This window comes from Lynx canadensis, chromosome A1, assembly GCF_007474595.2.
Source record: "Lynx canadensis isolate LIC74 chromosome A1, mLynCan4.pri.v2, whole genome shotgun sequence".
Taxonomy (NCBI): domain Eukaryota; kingdom Metazoa; phylum Chordata; class Mammalia; order Carnivora; family Felidae; genus Lynx; species Lynx canadensis.
In genome coordinates this window covers 189,208,101-189,228,026 of record NC_044303.2, presented here as the reverse complement: position 1 = coordinate 189,228,026, position 19,926 = coordinate 189,208,101, and the positions used below count along the sequence as shown (strand labels likewise).

The window sequence follows — 19,926 nt, the reverse complement described above, 5'->3', positions numbered from 1 at the left end:
CAAACACCAGGTCTGGACCTATGGGCTGGGATGCTCATGACTCTACCAGGTTGGTGCTTTATTTCATGACAGTTTGGGAGCAAGTAGAGTTGATTCCAGGATAGAAGGCGAAAGAAGCAAGAACATCCAACCCCTGAAGAGGGCATAATGCAGTTCAGTGCCCTTGCAGAGTTCCCCGTGGTCAGACCGCAGGGACATTCCCTGAGCTCAGCAAGACACTGACTTTGGGAGTCCTATAAAGGGAAAGGGCAACTCTGCAAAACTGGAAGTGAAATTGCTTCAAAGAAGGGCAATTCTTAAATGGCAGGGGAAAAGTAATGCAATCCTGGTAAATGCGGGAACAGGATACTTGAGTCAGCTGAGAAAGCCCAAAATATTATTGCAAAGAAGAATTATATTTTTATTAGTTCACTGTCAGAAATAAGTAAACAGAAAACAAATGAAATCACTTTACAGAAAGCACATTCATTACTTAAAAGTAGCACCTTAGTGATTGGCACTGTCCGGTCATATCCACCAGTCAGGTTCACTCATGCTGATGAGTAAGCAATTCTTGATTGTTTTCTTTGCAACTCTGTGTTTTCTTGCATGGCTATTAAAAAGCAGCTGGCAATTTTGACAATTTTGTTTGCTTGGCCATACTATACTTGTTCTCCCTCTTGGATCCTAAGACCTTTTTACTTTCCAGACACTTACAATGTCTCTGGGTCACTCCCCGATGTCTTACAGATAAATGGAGGTGGGGACTGCCAGGGTAGCTGAAGCTGAATTTCAATTTCAGTTATTTTTTTAGTCCTTTCTAAATTCAGGCATCCAACCGCCTCTCCCCCAAAAAAACCCACCACCACCAACAAAAATAAAACAACTGAACTTGCTTAGAAGTGCAGGTGGTCCTGAATTGCTTTAGCAACACCACCTCAAGGAAATCTTCACGGACACGGGAACTAACATCTCGGTCACCGAACCTTTTCAAATGGATTCATGTCTCCGTGCTTCTGTTTAACTGTTTCTGTGTTCCCATCCATCACAAACATATTATTGGTGCTGGCATCAGAACACTGTGTTCTCACTGGTTGTCATAAAACTGATGCACTTGTAGTCTTGTTTGAAAAGTTGTCAGTATAAATAACACATAAATTCACATTTTGCATAATAGGGCCTATTCCTTACAGATCAGGTCCTGAGAGTATGAAACATACAATACATCTTGACACAGAAGTGTTCAATAACAATAAATTAATAAATACATAAATTACTTAAATATTTAAATAGCATTAAGGTCAGTGGCAACCTGCTAGCTAGAAAATCTATAAATAAAGTAGCTAATTGCTTCAGTGGGCATTTGGCATTTCAATGTAAAACTACTACAAAAACATTATGATGATCCTTTGCAAAAAGCAAATTAGGTAGAAAATAAATTTTGGGGCCTATTCCATTGTCTCTTTAAAAACTTCTGCATAATATCTTCCACTTTTCCTCCAAGGTTTCATCCTGGGATTGGAACCTGAAAAAGAATACCAACAGTCTATGTGAATTAGAAATGTGGCAGCAAACCCTTCTTATTTCGCACAACATATTATTGGGGCAATGGGGTTTTAGGGAATCCATGTTAGAAGGGCCCAGCCTTCCCCGTATGTGGTCTAGGATATGACTGCTTTCAGTGTCCCCCCAGGGTGCCTAGGAGAAGGTTCTAAGTCCTGAAAAGAGCTTGCAAGCCCCCAGGGTGCCTAGGAGAAGGTTCTAAGTCCTGAAAAGAGCTTGCAAGCCCCCAGGGTGCCTAGGACAAGGTTCTAAGTCCTGAAAACAGCTTGCAAGCCATTTTTGCTCTGACCCTTAGAGCAACAGGACCTATGTATGTTTTCTTTACTGCAGTATCTCTGTACCCAGCACAGTGCCTGGAACAGTATGGGCATCAAATAAATATCTGTTAATGAACAAATGTATGTTTCTGACTCTAGTGACTATGTGCTGGGCACCCTGTCTCCCCTTTCTTATCCTGCACTGCCCCCCACCAAAGCCCTGCACCTGGGTCCACTGAGTGTTCAGGTACGGGCTGGGCTTTGTGGGCCTGCTCACCTAACTGCAGGACACAGATGCCCAGTTGCTCCAGGATGAGCTATAGTAGCGGTCTCTGGCTTGCACGCGGATCTTGGCATCCTTGTGACACACGACCTTGGCTGAGGTCTTGTCCACGGAGAGTCTGTCTTTCTGCAAAGGAGAGGGATGTCATTGCCAATGCAGTCACAAGATGGGCTGGGCCTATTTTTGCAACGCTTGGTCTCTCAAAACAAGTACACCTGGGTTTAAGGGCTCCACAGTTGCAATAAACAGTGGAGTTGTATAGAACTTGCGCCACCTACTGATAGAAGCTCTAAACACATTTTCTACCTCAGCCCAGAGGGAGGAATGGTTCCGTCCAGCTCACATCTTTCTAGCACAGCTACCTTGCCTGAAGGCCCAATGCACACTCAGTCTGTACTGGGCGATGGTGGGACTAGGGCAGATTTGCTATAGCTGCCTCCTGGATATTCCTAAATAGTATATCCTGATCCTTTTATCAGAAAACGTGCTGAAATCCAGGCATTGTTTACTTTTATTTGTGTAATCACAGGAAAATGCTTTAGGCTCTGTGTCTGAGTTTCGTCATTTATAAAAGAGGGATAATAATCATTCCTACCTCAAGACGTGTAAAAGTTAAAGGTAATCATCATGTAAAACTCTTAGTGAAGTCTTTCATTGGGTAGAAAGCATTCAGTAGATATTATCTATTAACGATGTAAATCTTATGTAGGGAAGATACATATGAAGTTTTTAAATAATATTTAGGTAAAATTCACCCAGAATAGCCCTTCCTTCCTACAAAACATAATGCTCAGGGAGTGACTAAATGACTGAATTCCTTCTAAATGCTAAATACTATCCTGAATAAGGCCTTTATCCAGTGATTTCTAAAACCAGGGTCGAAGCAGTGTTGGGCTTTATAAAAGTGCATCTTGGACCTGGGAATTATGATGCCAAGGCAAGAAGTTTGAAAGCCATTGTCATAGCCTGTGTGAACACTAACATTCTGCTCAATAAGATAATTTCACCATCTGTGGAACAGCTGGGAATTATCCATTTTGGGTGAGACATAGCATGAATGTTCTATCATTCATTACACTTGCTAAATTCAAGCAATAACTTTAGGTGCCTGGAGCCCAGATTTCCTATATGGGGATCAATTCTGAGTGCAAGAATTAATGACGAACCATACTGGAGGCAATAGTAGTGTGGTTCGGTGCAGGCCATTTGCGTCCCTTAGACTGAATTCCGTGGTTCTGATCCTTCCTCTTTCCTAGCTGAGTAACTTTGAGCAAGTCATTTAACCTCTCTGAGCTTCCATGACTCCACGAGTGAAGTGGTGATAATACTGCCTGGCTTTGCAGGGTTACCTTAAGGATTCAGTGAGATATGCATGTGAAACCCTCAGCGCAGTCTCAGGCACTTAGAAAGTGCTAGATAAATGTTAGTTACTGGTATCCTCATCCCCTGGATATGCATAAAACTGAATACACGGAGCCTGGATCACATCTTACCTTTTCTCTGTTGTTCTTGCCCTGGACCTGTACACCAAATGTTAAGGAGAAGTAGGAATGTGGGGTGCTCCAGGTGTCAGGGTATTCCCAGCTCACTTCCACATGCCGAGAATTTTTTAATGGCTTCAGTTGCAGGTTCTTGGGCGGGTCCGGTTTGACTGTGGAAGAATCCAAAGAAACACCCTTTATTTTCCTAATGGGGCTTTTTGGTGTATGGTGTATGGTGTTTGGCTTCTGAACCGACTTTCACCTTTGACCAGTTGTGAGTCCATAGGTAGTTACTTCACTTCTCTGGGCACCTGTTGGCAGACATGAGGCACCCCTGCTGCTGGTGCCTGTGGAAGGCGGCCACAGCCTCTGTGGCTGACCCCTAGAGAGGCTCAGAATCCTCACCACTGCACAATCAGATGAGCCATAGCAGTGGAACCACCTCTGCATAGTGCTCAGAAGAAATTTTGTAGAGACAAGACTCATATCTGGGCTACGTGGTGAAGGACCACCCTCTCTGTGGTCAATATGCCTCTTTGCACTGAACTTGGAGCTGAGTGGAGCCCCTTGCTGGGGATGAGATGAGAGAACTTCCACTTAGTGCTCTTTCTGTTGTCTTTTCATGGTCGCTGGCACTGACTCGTCTTGCAGCAGTTATCAAATGGTCTCTATGCTCATTCATTCATTCAATAAATGATGACTGAGCACCCGTCACGTGCCAGTCACTAACTAGACTGTGCACAGAGGATACAGTAGCGAGTATCATGGAAGACTCTAGACCCTTGTCTAGACAAGGGCAGAGGAGACATTCTATGGGATGTCCAAATCCCAAAGACCATGGTTCCTGGTAGATGCTTTTCAAATATTCTTCTATTATTAACATAACTGACATTTTTCTTTTTTCCTTTAGAACTCAGCTAAATGTCACCTCCAAGAGACCTTTCCTGGCCATCCTATGTAAATGCAAACCTTTCCCTACCTGCTAAGGGCAGTCTCTCCACAAATGCTAGAGCAAGTTCTGTGGTTTTATACATTTTACTTCGTGATGAAAATTCAGTGGATAAATGGCAAAGGAAATGACAAATGGCAAAATCTCCATCTGCAAATTTAAAAAAATCGATGTCCATTTCGGAGGGTCTTATATTCCAATAAAGAAGACTCTTTTCCAATGCTGGAGAAAGATTGGTTGGGAATAACCACAATTAGTATGGAAGCCTGGTATGGTATGGTATGCTTGAGGGGCTCCTCCTAGGTTCCCTGTGGAAGCTTCCTGGACAGCAGAATAGCAGAATACAAGTATAGCCAAGAGTCTACTTATTCTTTCCTTTTTTTATGTATATTTATTTATTGTGTGTGTGTGTGTGTGTGTGTGAGAGAGAGAGAGAGAGAGAGAGAGAGAGAGAGGAGAGAAAAAGGAGAGAGAGAATCCCAAGCAGGCTCCACACTGTCAGCAGGGAGCCAGATGCAGGGCTCGAACTCATTATCTGTGAGATCATGACCTGAGCCGAAATCAATAGTCAGTTGCTTAACTGACTGAGCCACCCAGGTGCCCCAAGAGCCTACTTTTTTCTAGTGGGGCGGGACTGGGTCTGAATTGTTATCTGTGAGATCTGGGGCAACTTATTTAACCTGTGTAAGACTCAATTTTCTCTTCCTTAAAATGCAGACAATAGTATCTACATTGTACACTTTGGTGGGGGGGGGTTAGAATAAAAGAGATAATGCATGTAAACCCCTTACCTCAGTGTATGGGGCATTGTGCACATGTGACAAATGGCATTTATCCTTAGTAAGTACGTATAATCAAGCAAACTCACTGATGTCCCTGATGAAGAAGCTGCTGGTGTAGTTTTCGTACTTGAGCTTGTGAATAGCGTCCACCACGACTTCAATGGGTAGGCTCTCCTCGGCAGCCGGGCAGGCACTGCCCTCCTGACACTCCACTGTGTACTTCTTATAATCCCTGTTGTCCACTCTGACCTTCTCTGCTGAGAGTGTCGCTGCTCCACAAGTCACCCCTTGGGGGTCAGAGGAGCTGAAGTCAAAGACAGACATTACCCTGTGTCACACAATTGTGGGTGAGTTTCTAGGGGCTGGAGCCAGGCAGCTGTTTGAGGACACAATTTCTCCAACTGGTTTGATTTCTCTTAAGGGGGTAAGAATCTGCCCTCCCCATGAGAACAAGCTTTGCTTCAAGAGGTGGTACAAATATTTAGAGACAGCTCTGCATTTACATGCCTCTGGCCTCAATGAATCCAGAAATTTCTAGATCCAGAGCCCTGGGTTAAATCTCCTTATTAGAATTTTAAATTCGTTTTTCTCATTCTAATTACACAATCAACACATGCTAATGATAAAAAATTAAAAAGATAAAAATGTGTATAAATGAAACGTGTGTGCCTCTTTCAACCCTAATCTCACTCCCCAAATAGAAATACTATTCATAGCTTGTTGTGTTCCTCCAGACCTTAGTCTATGAATATTCAGACCAATCATATATCCACATGTATATATGCATTCACACATATTTTGTCTATATACACAGACAATGCTTTTATTTTCCATTAAATAGGATCCTACTATACATATATATATGGTTTGTAACCATCTCTTCCCCCTCGGAACATATGGAGAGCGCTCCATGACAGACCACACAGATTGGGTTATCCATTCTGATGAATGCACGTTAAGCTGGGGGATAATGTACCACGCTTTATTTAGCTTTTCCCCTGCTGATTACCAAAAACATTACAATGAACACTGGCTTCCATGTCTCTGTGCCCTTGTATAAGCATCCTTTTAGTATGGATTTTCATCTTAAAGATGGAAAAGGAAGACTCCAGAGGTTAATTTGCTCAGTTAATCACCTGGGGTTTGCTCTGTTACCCTGCCTTGTTCAGGAACCTAGATGGTGAGTGAGGGAAGTCACATAGACCGGCTAACATAGGTTCGGTATCCATGGAAACTGGTTTCTTAGGGGAAGTCCAAGTGTATTGGACAAACAACGAACTTCAGATTAGTGACGTCAGCAGAGGGAAAAGGAGTTGAAATGGCCCTGAGAAATTTTCTGGAGGCCTCAGAGTTTTGGAGTCGGCTTCAGGGCTTTCAAGATCTGTGTCCGAGAGCTTTTGTTTCTCTTTTCATCTCAGGGTGCAATTTTGGCAAGTCATTTGTAGCTTCGATTTCCCCTTTTATGCCTCCCCATGGTGCCGTGAGCCTTAATGAAGCATTGCCAGGCAATCTGGATGAGTGGGTTCAAACACAGCAGAGGCTATTCTCAGGCCCCAATAATGTCCTGTTCTAACCTACACATTTGTTCAGGTGATTAGCTTAAATCTCCATGTTCTTTTCCCAATTTAGGCAAGAGGGGGTGTTGAAAAAAATACAGGTTTGACTGTGTTTTCTCACTTATCATTAACTGATAGGCCATTGCTAGGTTGCCCTTATTTTCTTAATGAAATAGCTGTCACAAAATGCTAAGAGATCAGAGTGGTTTCACTTACCCTCTGCTGCTTTTGACAGTGAATTTCAAATCGGTACTGATTGCCGTCAGCCACCAGCAGGTGAAACGTCCAGAATAATTCTTTGCCTCACATTTTAGAAAGATCTTGTTTTTGGATTCTGGATTTGAAAAGAACAAAAATTCAATATTTAGAAGTTTTCTTGTGATGAACCACAGGCCACCAAGTGGTACAAGAGTGAAGATCTTCCATTTATTTCCTTGGAAAATGATGCTACTTCCCTGACAGGCAGTTCAGCGAGGACCGGGAATGTGTCAGTAGGATGCTGATTCTACAGAGTATACTTTGTGCCTGATATATCAGAGGAAGGGATTAAATTTGGCAAGGCTGCCATCCCAGAGCTGAGTTATGAACTATACACATTGGTTAATTTCCATTAACCATTTAAAAAGAACTTCAGGAAAACCAACCAGATTCACCACGAAAATCTCTGAACATGAGATTTGGATGGTTGATTACTCAAAGTGTCTAAGAAAGCAAAGAAAAACAGGTGCTGGGTGGTTTCAGCAAGGGATTTACATTAAATTTTTTTTTTAATTTTTTATGGGGCAAAAGAGAAAACACCATCTGAGGGAATGGGATTACCTTTCTGTTCCCTTAAGATATCAGTGGACCAAATTCCATCTTCCTTTTTGTGTATCAGGAGGAACGAATGGCTCAGAACCTCGCCTCCTTTATGACAGGTATACTGGCCAGCATCTGCAAATTCTTTGACTTGGATGGTCAGAGTTTTACCAGAGCCTAGGACTTCACTGCTCTGGTCAGAGGTCCAGGTGATGTCATCTTCTTCAGGAGTATTGCAGGTGAGGACCACCATTTCTCCGGGGGCATCAGGGTGCCAGTCCAACTCTACAACATAAACTGGAGAGCACAGGGAGTGGAGAACAGGACTGTGAACAACGTGAACTTGGGACTGGGTTTTATGAACCACCTGCGCATTTGCACTGCAGAAAAGCACAGCCTTGCTTGTAACAGCTAATACTTGCTGAGATGATCTCAGGTCACTGGGCCCTACTTGGGCTCCAGGTCGTGAAGAGACAACAAAGAGTAGTTTGTTTGTTTAATTTTTATTTATTTTGAGAGAGAGAGAGAGAGAGAGAGAGAATGAATGGGGGAGGGGCAGAGAGAGACAGAGAGAGACAGAGATTGAATCCCAAGCCTGCCAGTGCAGAGCCCAACGCGGGGCTCGAACTCACCAACTGTGAGATCATGACCTGAGCTGAAATCATGAGTCGGACCTTTAACCAACTGAGCCACCCAGGCGCCCTAAGACAAGCAAAGAGTTTTACAGCTGCCATCCACTCATTAACTGACGGGCTGTCTTCAATAATTAACTTCTGATTAGCTGGCAGATGGGGAAGGCCTTGATATACCAAAAATGCAAAGAGCACAAAACTCTTTACCAAAGACCTGGTGGAGATAAGAACCTTCCAGCACAACTTTGGTTTCATAGGGAATAAGGCAGGGCACAGAAATGTCAAGAAAGACTGACCAGCACTGAAATCCTGTCCCCACGAATTGGCTAAGGGATTTGGAATGAGGTACTTAATCACCATGAGCCTCAGTTTCCTCAACAGTGAAATGACAATAATAACATCTATGTCGTAGGTTTGGCTATGAGGATTAAATAAAAAACAAACATATAAAGCACTTAGCACTGTGCCTACCACAGTAAACTCAGTGTTTGTTATTGTTATTCAGAGACCAAAGGGTCAGATGACTGCATAGAGAAACTGTCCTACAATTTTCCAAGGGCATTTAAGGATTTAGTCCCTACTGTGCAAAACTCACCAACAGAGATTTTCATTCCACTTTTAAAAACAATTTTACACCCTTATGAAGCAGTTCAGTAGATCCTGGTCTTCCCATTTCATACCGAAACCAACAGGCCAAGCAAGGTTACATCAAGTTAGAAACACAAGAGCTGTAGCTCAGGCCTTCTATCTCGTTGACTTTGCACTGGATCTCAAATACGAGTATCCAAACTCGCACCTGAGGAATGGCTTAGTAGAGTATTTCAATGAGTGTGCCACATCACAGCTTCATTCATTCACTCATGAATCACTTATTCATTAACTAGAATCATTCAATGCACTGGTTCCCCAAACCTGATCATTCAGCCACCATTATCAGCAGCAGCACGAGGAAACTGATAGATATCCAAATTCAGAGTTACCAAACCAGCCACTTTGGGATGGGCCTGGTGGTCTGTTATGCTCTCCATATGATTTTGATGCCCTCTCTAATTGGAGAGCCACACAGGTGAAGAGCCTGGATTTTGGAGTCACATAGGTCTGAGTTCAGATTCAGCTCTGTATCTTATACTTGCCTGTGGCCTCAGGCGAGACATTCAATTACTCTAAGCTTGGGTGTCATCGTTTTTAAAATGAGCAAAATATTAGTGCTTGCTTCAGCAGGTTGAGACATGGATTATATAAGCCAATTCATACAACAGCTTAACGTAGTGCCCTTAAATGCTCTATAAATGGTGACTTTTATGGTTGGCGTCCAAATGTAAAGCATTGTGGGATATAAAGTTCTCACTTTAGATCCGAGGGATTTTTAACTACTGAATCGGTAACAAAATAAGAGGTAAAAAGTATTTGGGACCCAACTCTTTGGAAATGATTACCTATGTTGAAATAAAACCGTGTCTCACCTTCGGCTTTCTCTAGTTTTTCTTTGTTCTGCTGGAAATTGAACCACAGCAAGGCTATTTTGCTGTCACAGCTAAAACTCAGAAGGCCTAGAAGACCCTTACCCAAGAACAGGGGAAAACAACCACAAAGGGGAGCCTGATGAAGAGCATCTGGAACCTTGTGCCTGGCTTTATCATCTCATCTGGTCTCCAAAGTCCTATGCCCTCTGTTTCTCACATGGACTTCCTGGAATTTCTGTGGTTTACCAAATTAGAAGTAACTTAAGGGTTTACTATGCGAGGGCCAAGTTTCCTGAGCTCACTAACTATATGAGGATTGATAGGAATCTGACATAATCATCTAGCTCAGGCTTTTGCCTTTCCTCAAGGCAGGGTCTAAAACTCAAACCCTCCTCAGGCGGAGAGGAGATGACTGAATTCTTGTCTTCCCGAAAAGATTAAGAATAGAAGAATAGTCCCACATTCCTTTCGGGTACCCATTTTCCAGTGTGGTACTTTCCTGACTATCGAAAGATTATTTCTGGTCACCAGCGGAAATGTCTTCACTTGTAACTTACGCCTATTTCCTCCTGTTCTCCAAGCACATAGGAAACCATTGCTCTATGTCCTTCTTGTAAGACCTTCTTCAAATACTTAAATGCACAGCCTTTGAAGTGAGACAGAATTGGAATCAAGTCCCTGTACTATCCTTACCAAGTATGTGAAATTGGGGAAGTTGCTTAATCTCTGTAGCCTCTATTTTCAATATCTCTAAAATGGGGTACAGACAGTCCCTATTTTATATGGATGTTGTGAAAATTAAACGAGAAACATTTGAGGTCTTTCAGGAACAACTAACAATCAGTTAATACATTACTTTGTGTGAGATAATAAAAGGATATAGTGAATTTCACTAACACCTATTCTATTATTCTAGTAATTTTTATTGGTCATCGGGATTATAAACAGGTTCTTTTGAATCATCAGTGCCATCACTTTAAACAACCAAAACAATAGCAGCTAACATTGACTGTCACTGGACATCTGTTGTGCTGTCCCCTGACTTCACTGACACATTTAATCATCTGCATAGTAGGCAACTCTTTGTGATCTCCAGGTCACAGTCGAGGAAACTCAGGCTTGGAGGTGACCCAGCTCAAGGTCACCTACCTGATAAGTGGCAGAATCAGCCTTTTGAGCCCAAGTCAATGTGAGTCTAGTCAAGTGCATAGTCAGAGGTTAGTACTCTTGGTGCCAGCAGAGGGGGTGATATTGTGTGATGGAGCGGGGATGAGAGAACAGAGTTCTTATACTTTTCAAATCCTTCACTTTGGAATTTTAATTGAATGGTACAGCCAGTTTTTAGTAATACTGGCAAAATCCATATATCTTTTCCCATCAGAGTCCACATAAAGCTCCTACTGTGGCATTTAATGTGAAGGCCAAACAACACAGACACCCTCAAAGGTGAAGGAAGGACAGATGGCCCCACACATTCCCAGGGATGGCACTCACTAGGAGGCCCCAAGGCTTGGTTTCCCCTTCTAGTCTGAGGTCCCCACACCACCTGCCTGACAGTCCTGGCTTGGAATTCAGGGCCTCCCCAGAGAAGGAGAGGCTGGTTACCGTTTTTCTCCAGTTCCCATATGGCCATGAGGGGAGGTGCCAGCAAAACCAGGGAAAACCAGGCGATGACCAGCTGCTGAGGATGCATCTGCAGGAGGTGGAGAAACAGAGGAGAAGAAGGAGAAAGAGAGAGAAGAGGAGGGAAAAGAGAAGAGACAATGTCAGCAGTTACTCAGTCATTTTGGAAACCATATTCATTCAATGTACCTTGGTTTTAATCTTGATTTGTCTCATCAGATTCATACCACGCGAATTGCAGGAACCCTGTGCCAGTCTCTGAGTAAGAACATCTCCAAAGAGAGAACCACAGACTATCTGGAGCTGAAGGAGAACTGAGGCCAGCCATCTGATAGAATACTCTTTTTTTTTTTTTTAATATTTATTATTTGAGAGAGAGAGAGACAGAGACAGAGAGGAAGCAGTGGAGGGGCAGAGAGAGGGGGAGACACAGAATTGGAGGCTCTGAGCTGCCAGCACAGAGCCCAACGTGGGGCTCAAACCCACAGACCACGAGATCGTGACCTGAGCCGAAGTCGGCCGCCCAACCAACTGAGCCACCCAGGCGTCCCAGAATCTTCTCATTTTTAAGCTGAGAAACCTAAGGTGCAGAGAAGGAACATGACTTGTCTGGATCAACATTCAACCGTTATTTACTTCCTATGTACTTACTATGTAAAGGGCATAGAGATAGAGTGGTTAGGAGAGAAAAAAAAAAAAGAGGATTTTGGGCCTGGGTCCTGTCTTCTAGGAGCAAATACTTTCATTCAACAAATATTTATGATCCAAGTTATGGCAGCCACCTGGCAGCCAGGTTTAGTTTCTCTCCTCGTTTAGATTCAAACTGCTCCAAACTCAAAGGTTACTTCCTCTCACATAACGAAACAAGTGATTCTCAAACTTGAGCACACATCAGAGTAACCTGGAAGCCTTGCTAAAACACAGATGGCTGAGTTCCACCTACAGAGTGTCTGATTCAGCAGGTAGGGGTGAAGGGGGATGGAAGGAGGAGAGGGACCTCAGAATCTGCATTTCTTAAAAGTTTCCTGGTGAAGCTGATGTTGCTGGTCCAGGGATCACACTTTGAGAACTACTGGGTTAACCCATGTTTAGCGTCCACAGCTCTGAAAACCAAGATGTTCTTTGGAAGAAGGCCATGAAATATTGATACATCCACTCTGAAAAGTGAAATGTATAATTTTGTGCTAAATATCAGCTACCATCTTAGAGTAAAACTCAATCTAGATTGGGACCCAGGGTTTATGCAAATCTTCAGGACGTGAAGATTGTACCCTACTTCTGAATTAGGTAGAGATGGTGATTATTGAATTTCATTCTGAAACACCTCCATCCATCTCAGAGAGCACCAATGTTCTGCAGGAACATGTTTTCAGAAACCACTGAATAAATCATACAAATAATAAGACCCAAAATTTTTGGTCAGGGGGCACCTGGGTGGCTCAGTCGGTTAAGCGTCCGACTTCGGCTCAGGTCATGATCTCATGGTTCATGGGTTCCAGCCTTTTATCAGGCTCTGTGCTGACAGCTCAGAGCCTGGAGCCTGCTTCAGATTCTGTGTCTCCCTCTCTCTGCCCTTCCCCTGCTTGTGCTCTCTCTCTCTCTCTCTCTCTCTCAAAAATAAATAAAACATTAAAAAATTTTCAGCCAGATACCTTAAAAATGAACATCTTTTGGCTGGGGTGACTGAATATTGACAAATCACGGCTTTGTTAGAATTGCTGCTAATCCTAGGAGAACCTTGCCATGTGCTTTATTCAATCAGATTACAAAGGTTGAGAGTGGCAGATATGGGACTAGAAGTCAGGCCTTCCTGTACTGTCAGCACTTTGTCACTGCAGCATGGAGCTTTCACAGACATGCCCATTAATCATGTCCAAGTTATGACTGTAACAATGTACTAGTTGCCACAGGGTATCAGTACATTCACAGGCTTGGAGTCCAGCAGACGGGCTTGAATTCTGCTTCCTCCACTTATAGTTGTGTGATGTTGCCCAAATTATCTCTGAGCCTCAGTCTCCTCATCTATAAAATGGACATTATACCCATTTCAGAGGGTTGTTGACAGAATGCAATGAGATGACATATCATATTATAGAAGGCAACCAATAACATGTTAGCTTGTACTTAGGTGAAGAGATAAAGGAAAAATGCGATATGTCTGTTTTGTATACAACAGCGGACAAAACCTTCCTGCTGGTTGTAGGGAAATGCCCTAGAGGTATTGTAATTACATAGGCCTGTAAAGCCCAGATGCCGGCACTCTGGGCAGGGAAATAACAGAGATTCCTGGCATCTCCTGGTGATTCTTTTGCACTATCTTAATGCTGGGATTTTCCCTTTGGCTATATGCCTGGCACTTCCTCTTGGGGCCTTAGATGTGCTTGAGAATTTCAGGTGAACTGCACTTCACGATCAAGGGAGCCTTGGTGATGATTCTAAGAAACAACTTGCATTTTAGTATCACCTACATTTTAAACCATGGAACACTGGCTGGATGGGGTGGGGGGGAAGTGGTGGTGGGTCACTCTCTTAATCCAACCCAGGGAAATCCAAAAAGGGGGCAGCATATATTTGCCCTGTTGTTCTCCAGATCAGCTGATATCAGAGAGCTATATTCCACAGCCCACATTTCCTTGGCATGTTACATTTGAGAGTCTTGAGGATTAAACATTTTTTTCCATGTAATTTTGTAGGTTTTCTAAATTCTTGAAATCTTTGTGTAAGGAACACAGGGACCCCAGGTCCTGTGGTATGGTTATGCTCCCTAAAGCTGGTGCCAACATGGGCATGCCCAGGACACTTGGGTGGGCATCTCGTTTGCAAGCTTTATTTTATTACTTTTTAATTTAGAAAGAATTATTATTGGGTGCCTGGGTGGCTCAGTCGGTTAAGCGTCTGACTTTGGCTTAGGTCATGATCTCATGGTTTGTGAATTCGAGCCCACGTCAGGCTCTGTGCTGACAGCTCAGAGCCTGGAGCCTGCTTGAGACTCTGTGTGTCTCTCTCTCTGCCCCTCTGCTGCTAGCGTTCTGTCGTGCTCTCTCTCTCTCTCAAAAATAAACATTAAAAAAATAAAAAATAAAAAGAATTATTATTTAAAAATAAAAAGGCAAAATCACACAAAGCATGGGTAACACCCCCAATTCTAGAGCCGGGCAGACCTGCATTGGCATCCCAGCCCTGCCACTTATTAGTTGTGTGACTCTAGGAAAGTCACTTGACTTATTTAAGTCTCACATTCAACCTGTAAAATGGGCATCCTACTGTGGTGAGGAGTTAATGAAATAATTCATGAAGGTATCCAGCAGGGTGCCCCAAGGAAGTGAGGACTCCTGGCTGTTTGTTCTCCCTGAATCACACTCATAGCACTTTTTCCTGTGATTGTGGTAATATAGTTCTCTATGTTTGTCTTCTCTGCCACACTGAGCTCTCTGAGGGCAGGGATCATGTCTTTCTGACTCCACACTGTACCTCCAGAGTCTAGCATAAACACTCTGGCCTCGAGGGATCTTATGAATTATTAGAGGAAAATGAATAAATGTACAGAAATCATCAGTTTTCAGATCCCAGTAAAAAGAACCCCAAGAGGTTGTCCAAATTCTTTCCAATATCTTGAAGTTTCTTATCTGACAGAAGTGGGCCATCAGCGGGGGTTTGGTAATCTCTTGGTTAAAATGATATTTTAACCTGATCGTTATTTTTTTTAACCCGAAAAACTGTTGCACACGATTTACCTGGGCAACCATAAGACACTAATAGAGTATAATCTTTTGTTTCCCTCCTCACAGATTTTAAAACCCTTTGGCAAATACTTTTAAACAATGCGGCTGCTTTTCATTTTTAAAGTAGCTTCGAAGTTAATCCAAAAAAATCTGGATAACCCGGACTCCAGTCTGCTTGACTGTTCCAACTATCTATTAAGCCCAACACAAAGTTTGCTCTGCAACTTTCAATTATGAGGTGTAAGTATGAATTCAATTGTTTATTGAATTCATTATGGCTTAATGAACGAACAGCTTTAAAAAAGTTTACAGTCCTAACAGAGGCACCACTCACTTGATACAATTTAACTGGTGGGCATTAAAATTGAGGAACATTCTTTTATGTACACACTACTCTCAGACAAGACAAAACAAGCCCTTCTATCAAATGTGCATTCATTTTAAAATTAAGACCTGATACATCAGTCCCCAAAATACTGACTTTCCACTAGTGTCCCGGCAGGTAAGTCACCAGGAATGCCTCCAGGAATCCACACACTCCTGGTAGCTTGCCAGGGGTAGGGGTACCACTCAAATGGTGCTACCCCGGACAGCCTGCGGGCCTGTGGAAAGCTAGAAGGGGCCAAGGAAGTGCTTACCTTGCTTCTGGGCAGGCTGCAGAGTTTTCTGGGTCTGAAACTTGTCTCTTCTTCTTCTTCTGCTGCTGCTGCTGCTGCTGTTGCTGCTGTTGTTGCTACTGGGGCTTATATACCCTACTCCTACCAAGCTTTCTGATGGAAACTTAAACTAGAAACTGACTTGTTCAAGTTGCAACACTGAAAACAACTCTCAAAACCTTCTGGGGGAATTTCAAGAAGTTCCTTTTTTTTTTTCCCCGTGTGTATCAATAATGCTGAGGGAACACAAGCATCAAAATCCCAGGTAATGAACTAAGAGGAAGTGACTTTTGGGTGGGGAAAAAGGAAGGAGATGGGATGCTCACTTCTTTCTGTTGACATCAGGGTCAATGGGCTTAAAGCCTGCCTGCAGCAGGCAGCCTCCACAGACAGGAGAAGGAAGGCCAAGGAGAGTTCACACAGGAGGCCAGGTTCAGGTCAGAATCAAGCAATTGTAAGCCAGAGGGTCCAAAAGCAAACTGTATGGTTCTTCTGAAGTCAATGAGAATGAGATGAAGGGCAAAAGACTTAGTATATTTGAGGTTCCCCTCTTCCACATTATTCCTTCAACATCTGGATTTCAGAAACATCCCATTACTACCCATTGTGGCTTCATGCACCACACACGCGCCTGTACATTTATACAGGCACAGCCATGGGAAGATGGTAAAAATGTGTATTACTAGTAAGACTCAAATATGGAGGGGATACAGCTCATGCTCATAGGTAACTGCTCACAGACAGGTGGGGACAGAAAGTGAAATATCCACAGTCAGGGATATAGACAACCTATGCCACACTCAAGGCACACACCGGACTATAACCTCACACTTCTATGCACACAAAACCATAGAGCCCTAGGAGCTCTATACCGATGCACAGAATTAGCAGAATTAGCTAGAAATTCCTAGAGGAATTTAACATTGTTAAGAGGAGTGAAAGGTGAACACGGTGTTAGACACCCACAACCATTCTGCACAAGAGCAGCAACAGAAACACTAGCTGGAACACCAACACCAAGTACAAGCCCACAGATCACGCCGATAGATACAGGCCGTACCCAGGGCCGCCGAGAGAGGGCGCTGCTGCGAGGCCGTGCCAGACCCGCGCCGGCGACCCGAGAGTTCGCTCTCACCCGCGAGGTCTCCATTTCGGAGCACGGTCCCCAGTCCCCGCCGCCTGGGAAGTTCCTGGGCCCCGGCAGGGTTTCAGGTGGACGCAGCTTCCCATACTAACTTTCCTTGCAGTTTCTGCGCGGGGAAAACTGGAAACCGGGCGAGAGCAGCGGAGCTTCCCAACCGCACACTTCCTCCCTCCGTTTGACCCATCCGGGGAGGGCGGGGGCTGCTGAGCTGGCAGTCCCACTGTTTATCCGACCTGGTGCTCTGGCTTGGGCGGAGACAGTACCTCGAGCTCGAGTGCCTTCTCCCACCTCCTCTGCCCTCTAGGCTTCAAGGGAAACAGAACTTAACTTCTCAAGTTAAACAACAAAGCAAAACGTCCTGTATCCAAGTCATATGTAGATATGAACAAAGTAAGTTGCATTGTATTGGGTTGTATGATACCGTGTGTGTGTGTGTGTGTGTGTGTGTGCTCACGCGTGAGCTCTCCTGCTTGTTACCATGGGCATCTCTGACCAATATAGCTGGACGGTGATGCGGAAGGGACCTTTCCACAGTTTGATTTTTGTTGTTATATGAGGCACCTGTACACTCACACACACATACATACATTAAAATATGTACCAATCGGGGGGTTTCTTTCTGTAAAAATGTGTTTACTACTCCCAACAAGTCATCAAAGATTACTTAACAGAAAACTTAATATAAAGTTGGCAGAAATAGTTTCACCAGCTTGTTTACAGTGGCTGCATCACCACAGGGGAGCCCTTCTGTGGCCTTCCTTAAGTACATACTTACATAAAATAAGACAAGTAAGACAAAACCATTTTACCAATGTGTTCATAAAAGCAGCCTCAGAATTAGAAAAAAAACTGATTTGAATATAAAATCTAAGTAAAAATAGCGTGCTAGTTTTGCAAAAGTAGGTTCAAGGTAGGCCTTGCTCCCCCCCCCACCCCTGCCCCGGCTCAGATTGCAGCCCCAGGACCAGTCCTGTGTGAAAGGTGTGTGGGACCACCTGCACCAAGGACAAGTAGACCTGAATTCCGGCACCTGCTGTGCACATTACTTAACTTCTCTAAGCCTCAGTTCTCACATCTGTAAAATGGGGTTAATAATAGTACCCGATCTTAGGTATGTTGTGAGATTAAATGAGGTGAGATGCAATGCACTTAGCACAGCATCCTGGCTAAATGCTTAATAAGTGGCTGATCTATCTATATCTATCTATCTATCTATCTATCTATCTATCTATCTATCTATCCTGCCTGTCCCAGGAAGACTTTTGGTAGCTTGCTAGGGGACATTGAAGCTAGAAGATGAGTGACAGAATTAATGGGAGGAGCCTGAGATAGAGCTCCTAATAGCCCTCATGCCATGAAACCCTGTGGCTGCAGCTAGCCACTCATTTGGCCCTGAGCATCCAGATAACCAGGATGAGAAGGAAGAACCTGCACTTGCCCCATCTCTGCCACAGGCCCGACTATTTTGACAAGTCCAGTTTGCCTATGAAGAAAGTACTTCTCACACTTTATCTGCAGATAATAAAGAATTCAGGTTCTCAGGCGCTACCTTCAGAGATTGTTAATCAGTAGATCTGAGGTGGGGCTCAGGAATCTGCATTTTAATGAGCTTGCAGGTGACTCTGCTGTGGGGATCTTGGCCTGCACTTTGAGACACTCTGAATAACCCCAGTGCGCCACTGTCCAGAGATAACATCTTTTGCCTTCCTTATCTCTGGGCACTCACAAGGCCGGACGGCACTCTGGTAATGTCAGCCAAATGCCCATCATCCTGATTTCATAGAAGATGTTTATCACCTTGCCCCACATCACAGTCCAGACTCTGCCCCAAGTAAACTGAACCACAGCCTGTGATCTCCCTCAGATTCTTCCTGTGGAAAAGTAAGGTCTGCAGGCAAACAGCAGGCAGGCTGAGCTGTAAGAAGGAGAGGATCCCCCTAGAAACTGAAAATAACTTGAAGAGTTTTCTGACCACAAAAGTTTTTTTTTTTTAATTTTTGTTTATGTTTATTTATTTTTGAGAGAGAGAGAGAGAGACAGATCATGAGCAGGGGAGGGGCAGAGAAAAAGGGAGACACAGAATCTGAAGCAGGCTCCAGGCTCTGAGCTGTCAGCACAGGGCCTGATGCGGGGCTCGAACCCATGAACCATGAGATCATGACCTGAACTGAAGTCGGAAGTTCAACTGACTGAGCCACCCAGGCGCCCCAAAACTTTTTTTTTTTTAATTTTTTTTCAACATTTTTTATTTATTTTTGGGACAGAGAGAGACAGAGCATGAACGGGGGAGGGGCAGAGAGAGAGGGAGACACAGAATCGGAAACAGGCTCCAGGCTCTGAGCCATCAGCCCAGAGCCCGACGCGGGGCTCGAACTCACAGATCGCGAGATCGTGACCTGGCTGAAGTCGGACGCTTAACCGACTGCGCCACCCAGGCGCCCCAAAACTTTTTTTTAAAAGATGAATGCTCTGAGCTTTCTAATACAAATTTCAAATAAAGGGGAAGCCTTGCATACTCCTTAAAATTAAAATGCTAAAAAAATTACACAAGCAATACATGCAGGCATGCTACTGTAAAAACTTCAAACACTACAAATACATGCAGAATAAAAAGTTGAAGCCCTGATTCACATGGTGGTTAGAGGTCACCATTGCCAACATTTTCATGAATATTCCTCCAGAGTCTACTCCTGACTTTTTTCTATGCATTTATATCTATCTGGCTATATAAATAGGGTCATACTATACATATTCTTCTGTAAATTGCTGTTTTCTCACAATAGTCTGTTTTGTGTCTAGTGGTTACTTGTATCTTGCTGGAGGTCACCTAGAATATTCTGTCTGGATCAGTTAGGGCGCTTTGAGCTTTAATCTCCAGCTAGCTTCTCTCAGCCTCCCAAAATAGCTCTCTGGTTCTAGGTATTCATCCACACAGGACAGCATCTAGGATAATAAAGGACTGTTTTTTCCTTGTGTGTCTCTCTTAGGAGCAAAGAATTTGTCCTGGAAGTCCTCGTATTCTTCTCCTCATCTTCCTG

The 19,926-nt window shown here is 43.7% G+C and overlaps 1 protein-coding gene across 1 annotated transcript; it reads right to left on the bottom strand.

Annotated features, from left to right (window-relative positions):
* Positions 1-374: 374 nt before the first annotated feature.
* Positions 375-16,712, bottom strand: IL12B (interleukin 12B). Its single transcript, XM_030328353.1, has 8 exons — positions 15,727-16,712; positions 11,349-11,436; positions 7,670-7,945; positions 7,067-7,184; positions 5,381-5,598; positions 3,576-3,733; positions 2,077-2,208; positions 375-1,504 (listed from the first exon to the last, which is right to left on the bottom strand). Exons 2-7 carry the CDS (start codon positions 11,434-11,436, stop codon positions 2,077-2,079), a joined length of 990 nt encoding a protein of 329 aa, XP_030184213.1. The 5' UTR covers positions 15,727-16,712; the 3' UTR covers positions 375-1,504.
* Positions 16,713-19,926: the final 3,214 nt, after the last annotated feature.

What these genes read in the sequence shown, in the direction of transcription:
- IL12B (XM_030328353.1), bottom strand. Translation starts at nt 11,436, where the DNA reads ATGCATCCTCAGCAGCTGGTCATCGCCTGGTTTTCCCTGGTTTTGCTG. An exon ending in TATCTTAAGGGAACAGAAAG is followed by an intron (nt 7,185 to 7,669) that starts GTAATCCCATTC and finishes TTTCAAATCCAG; the next exon opens with AATCCAAAAACAAGATCTTT. An exon ending in GCAAGAACAACAGAGAAAAG is followed by an intron (nt 2,209 to 3,575) that starts GTAAGATGTGAT and finishes TCTCCTTTGCAG; the next exon opens with AAAGACAGACTCTCCGTGGA.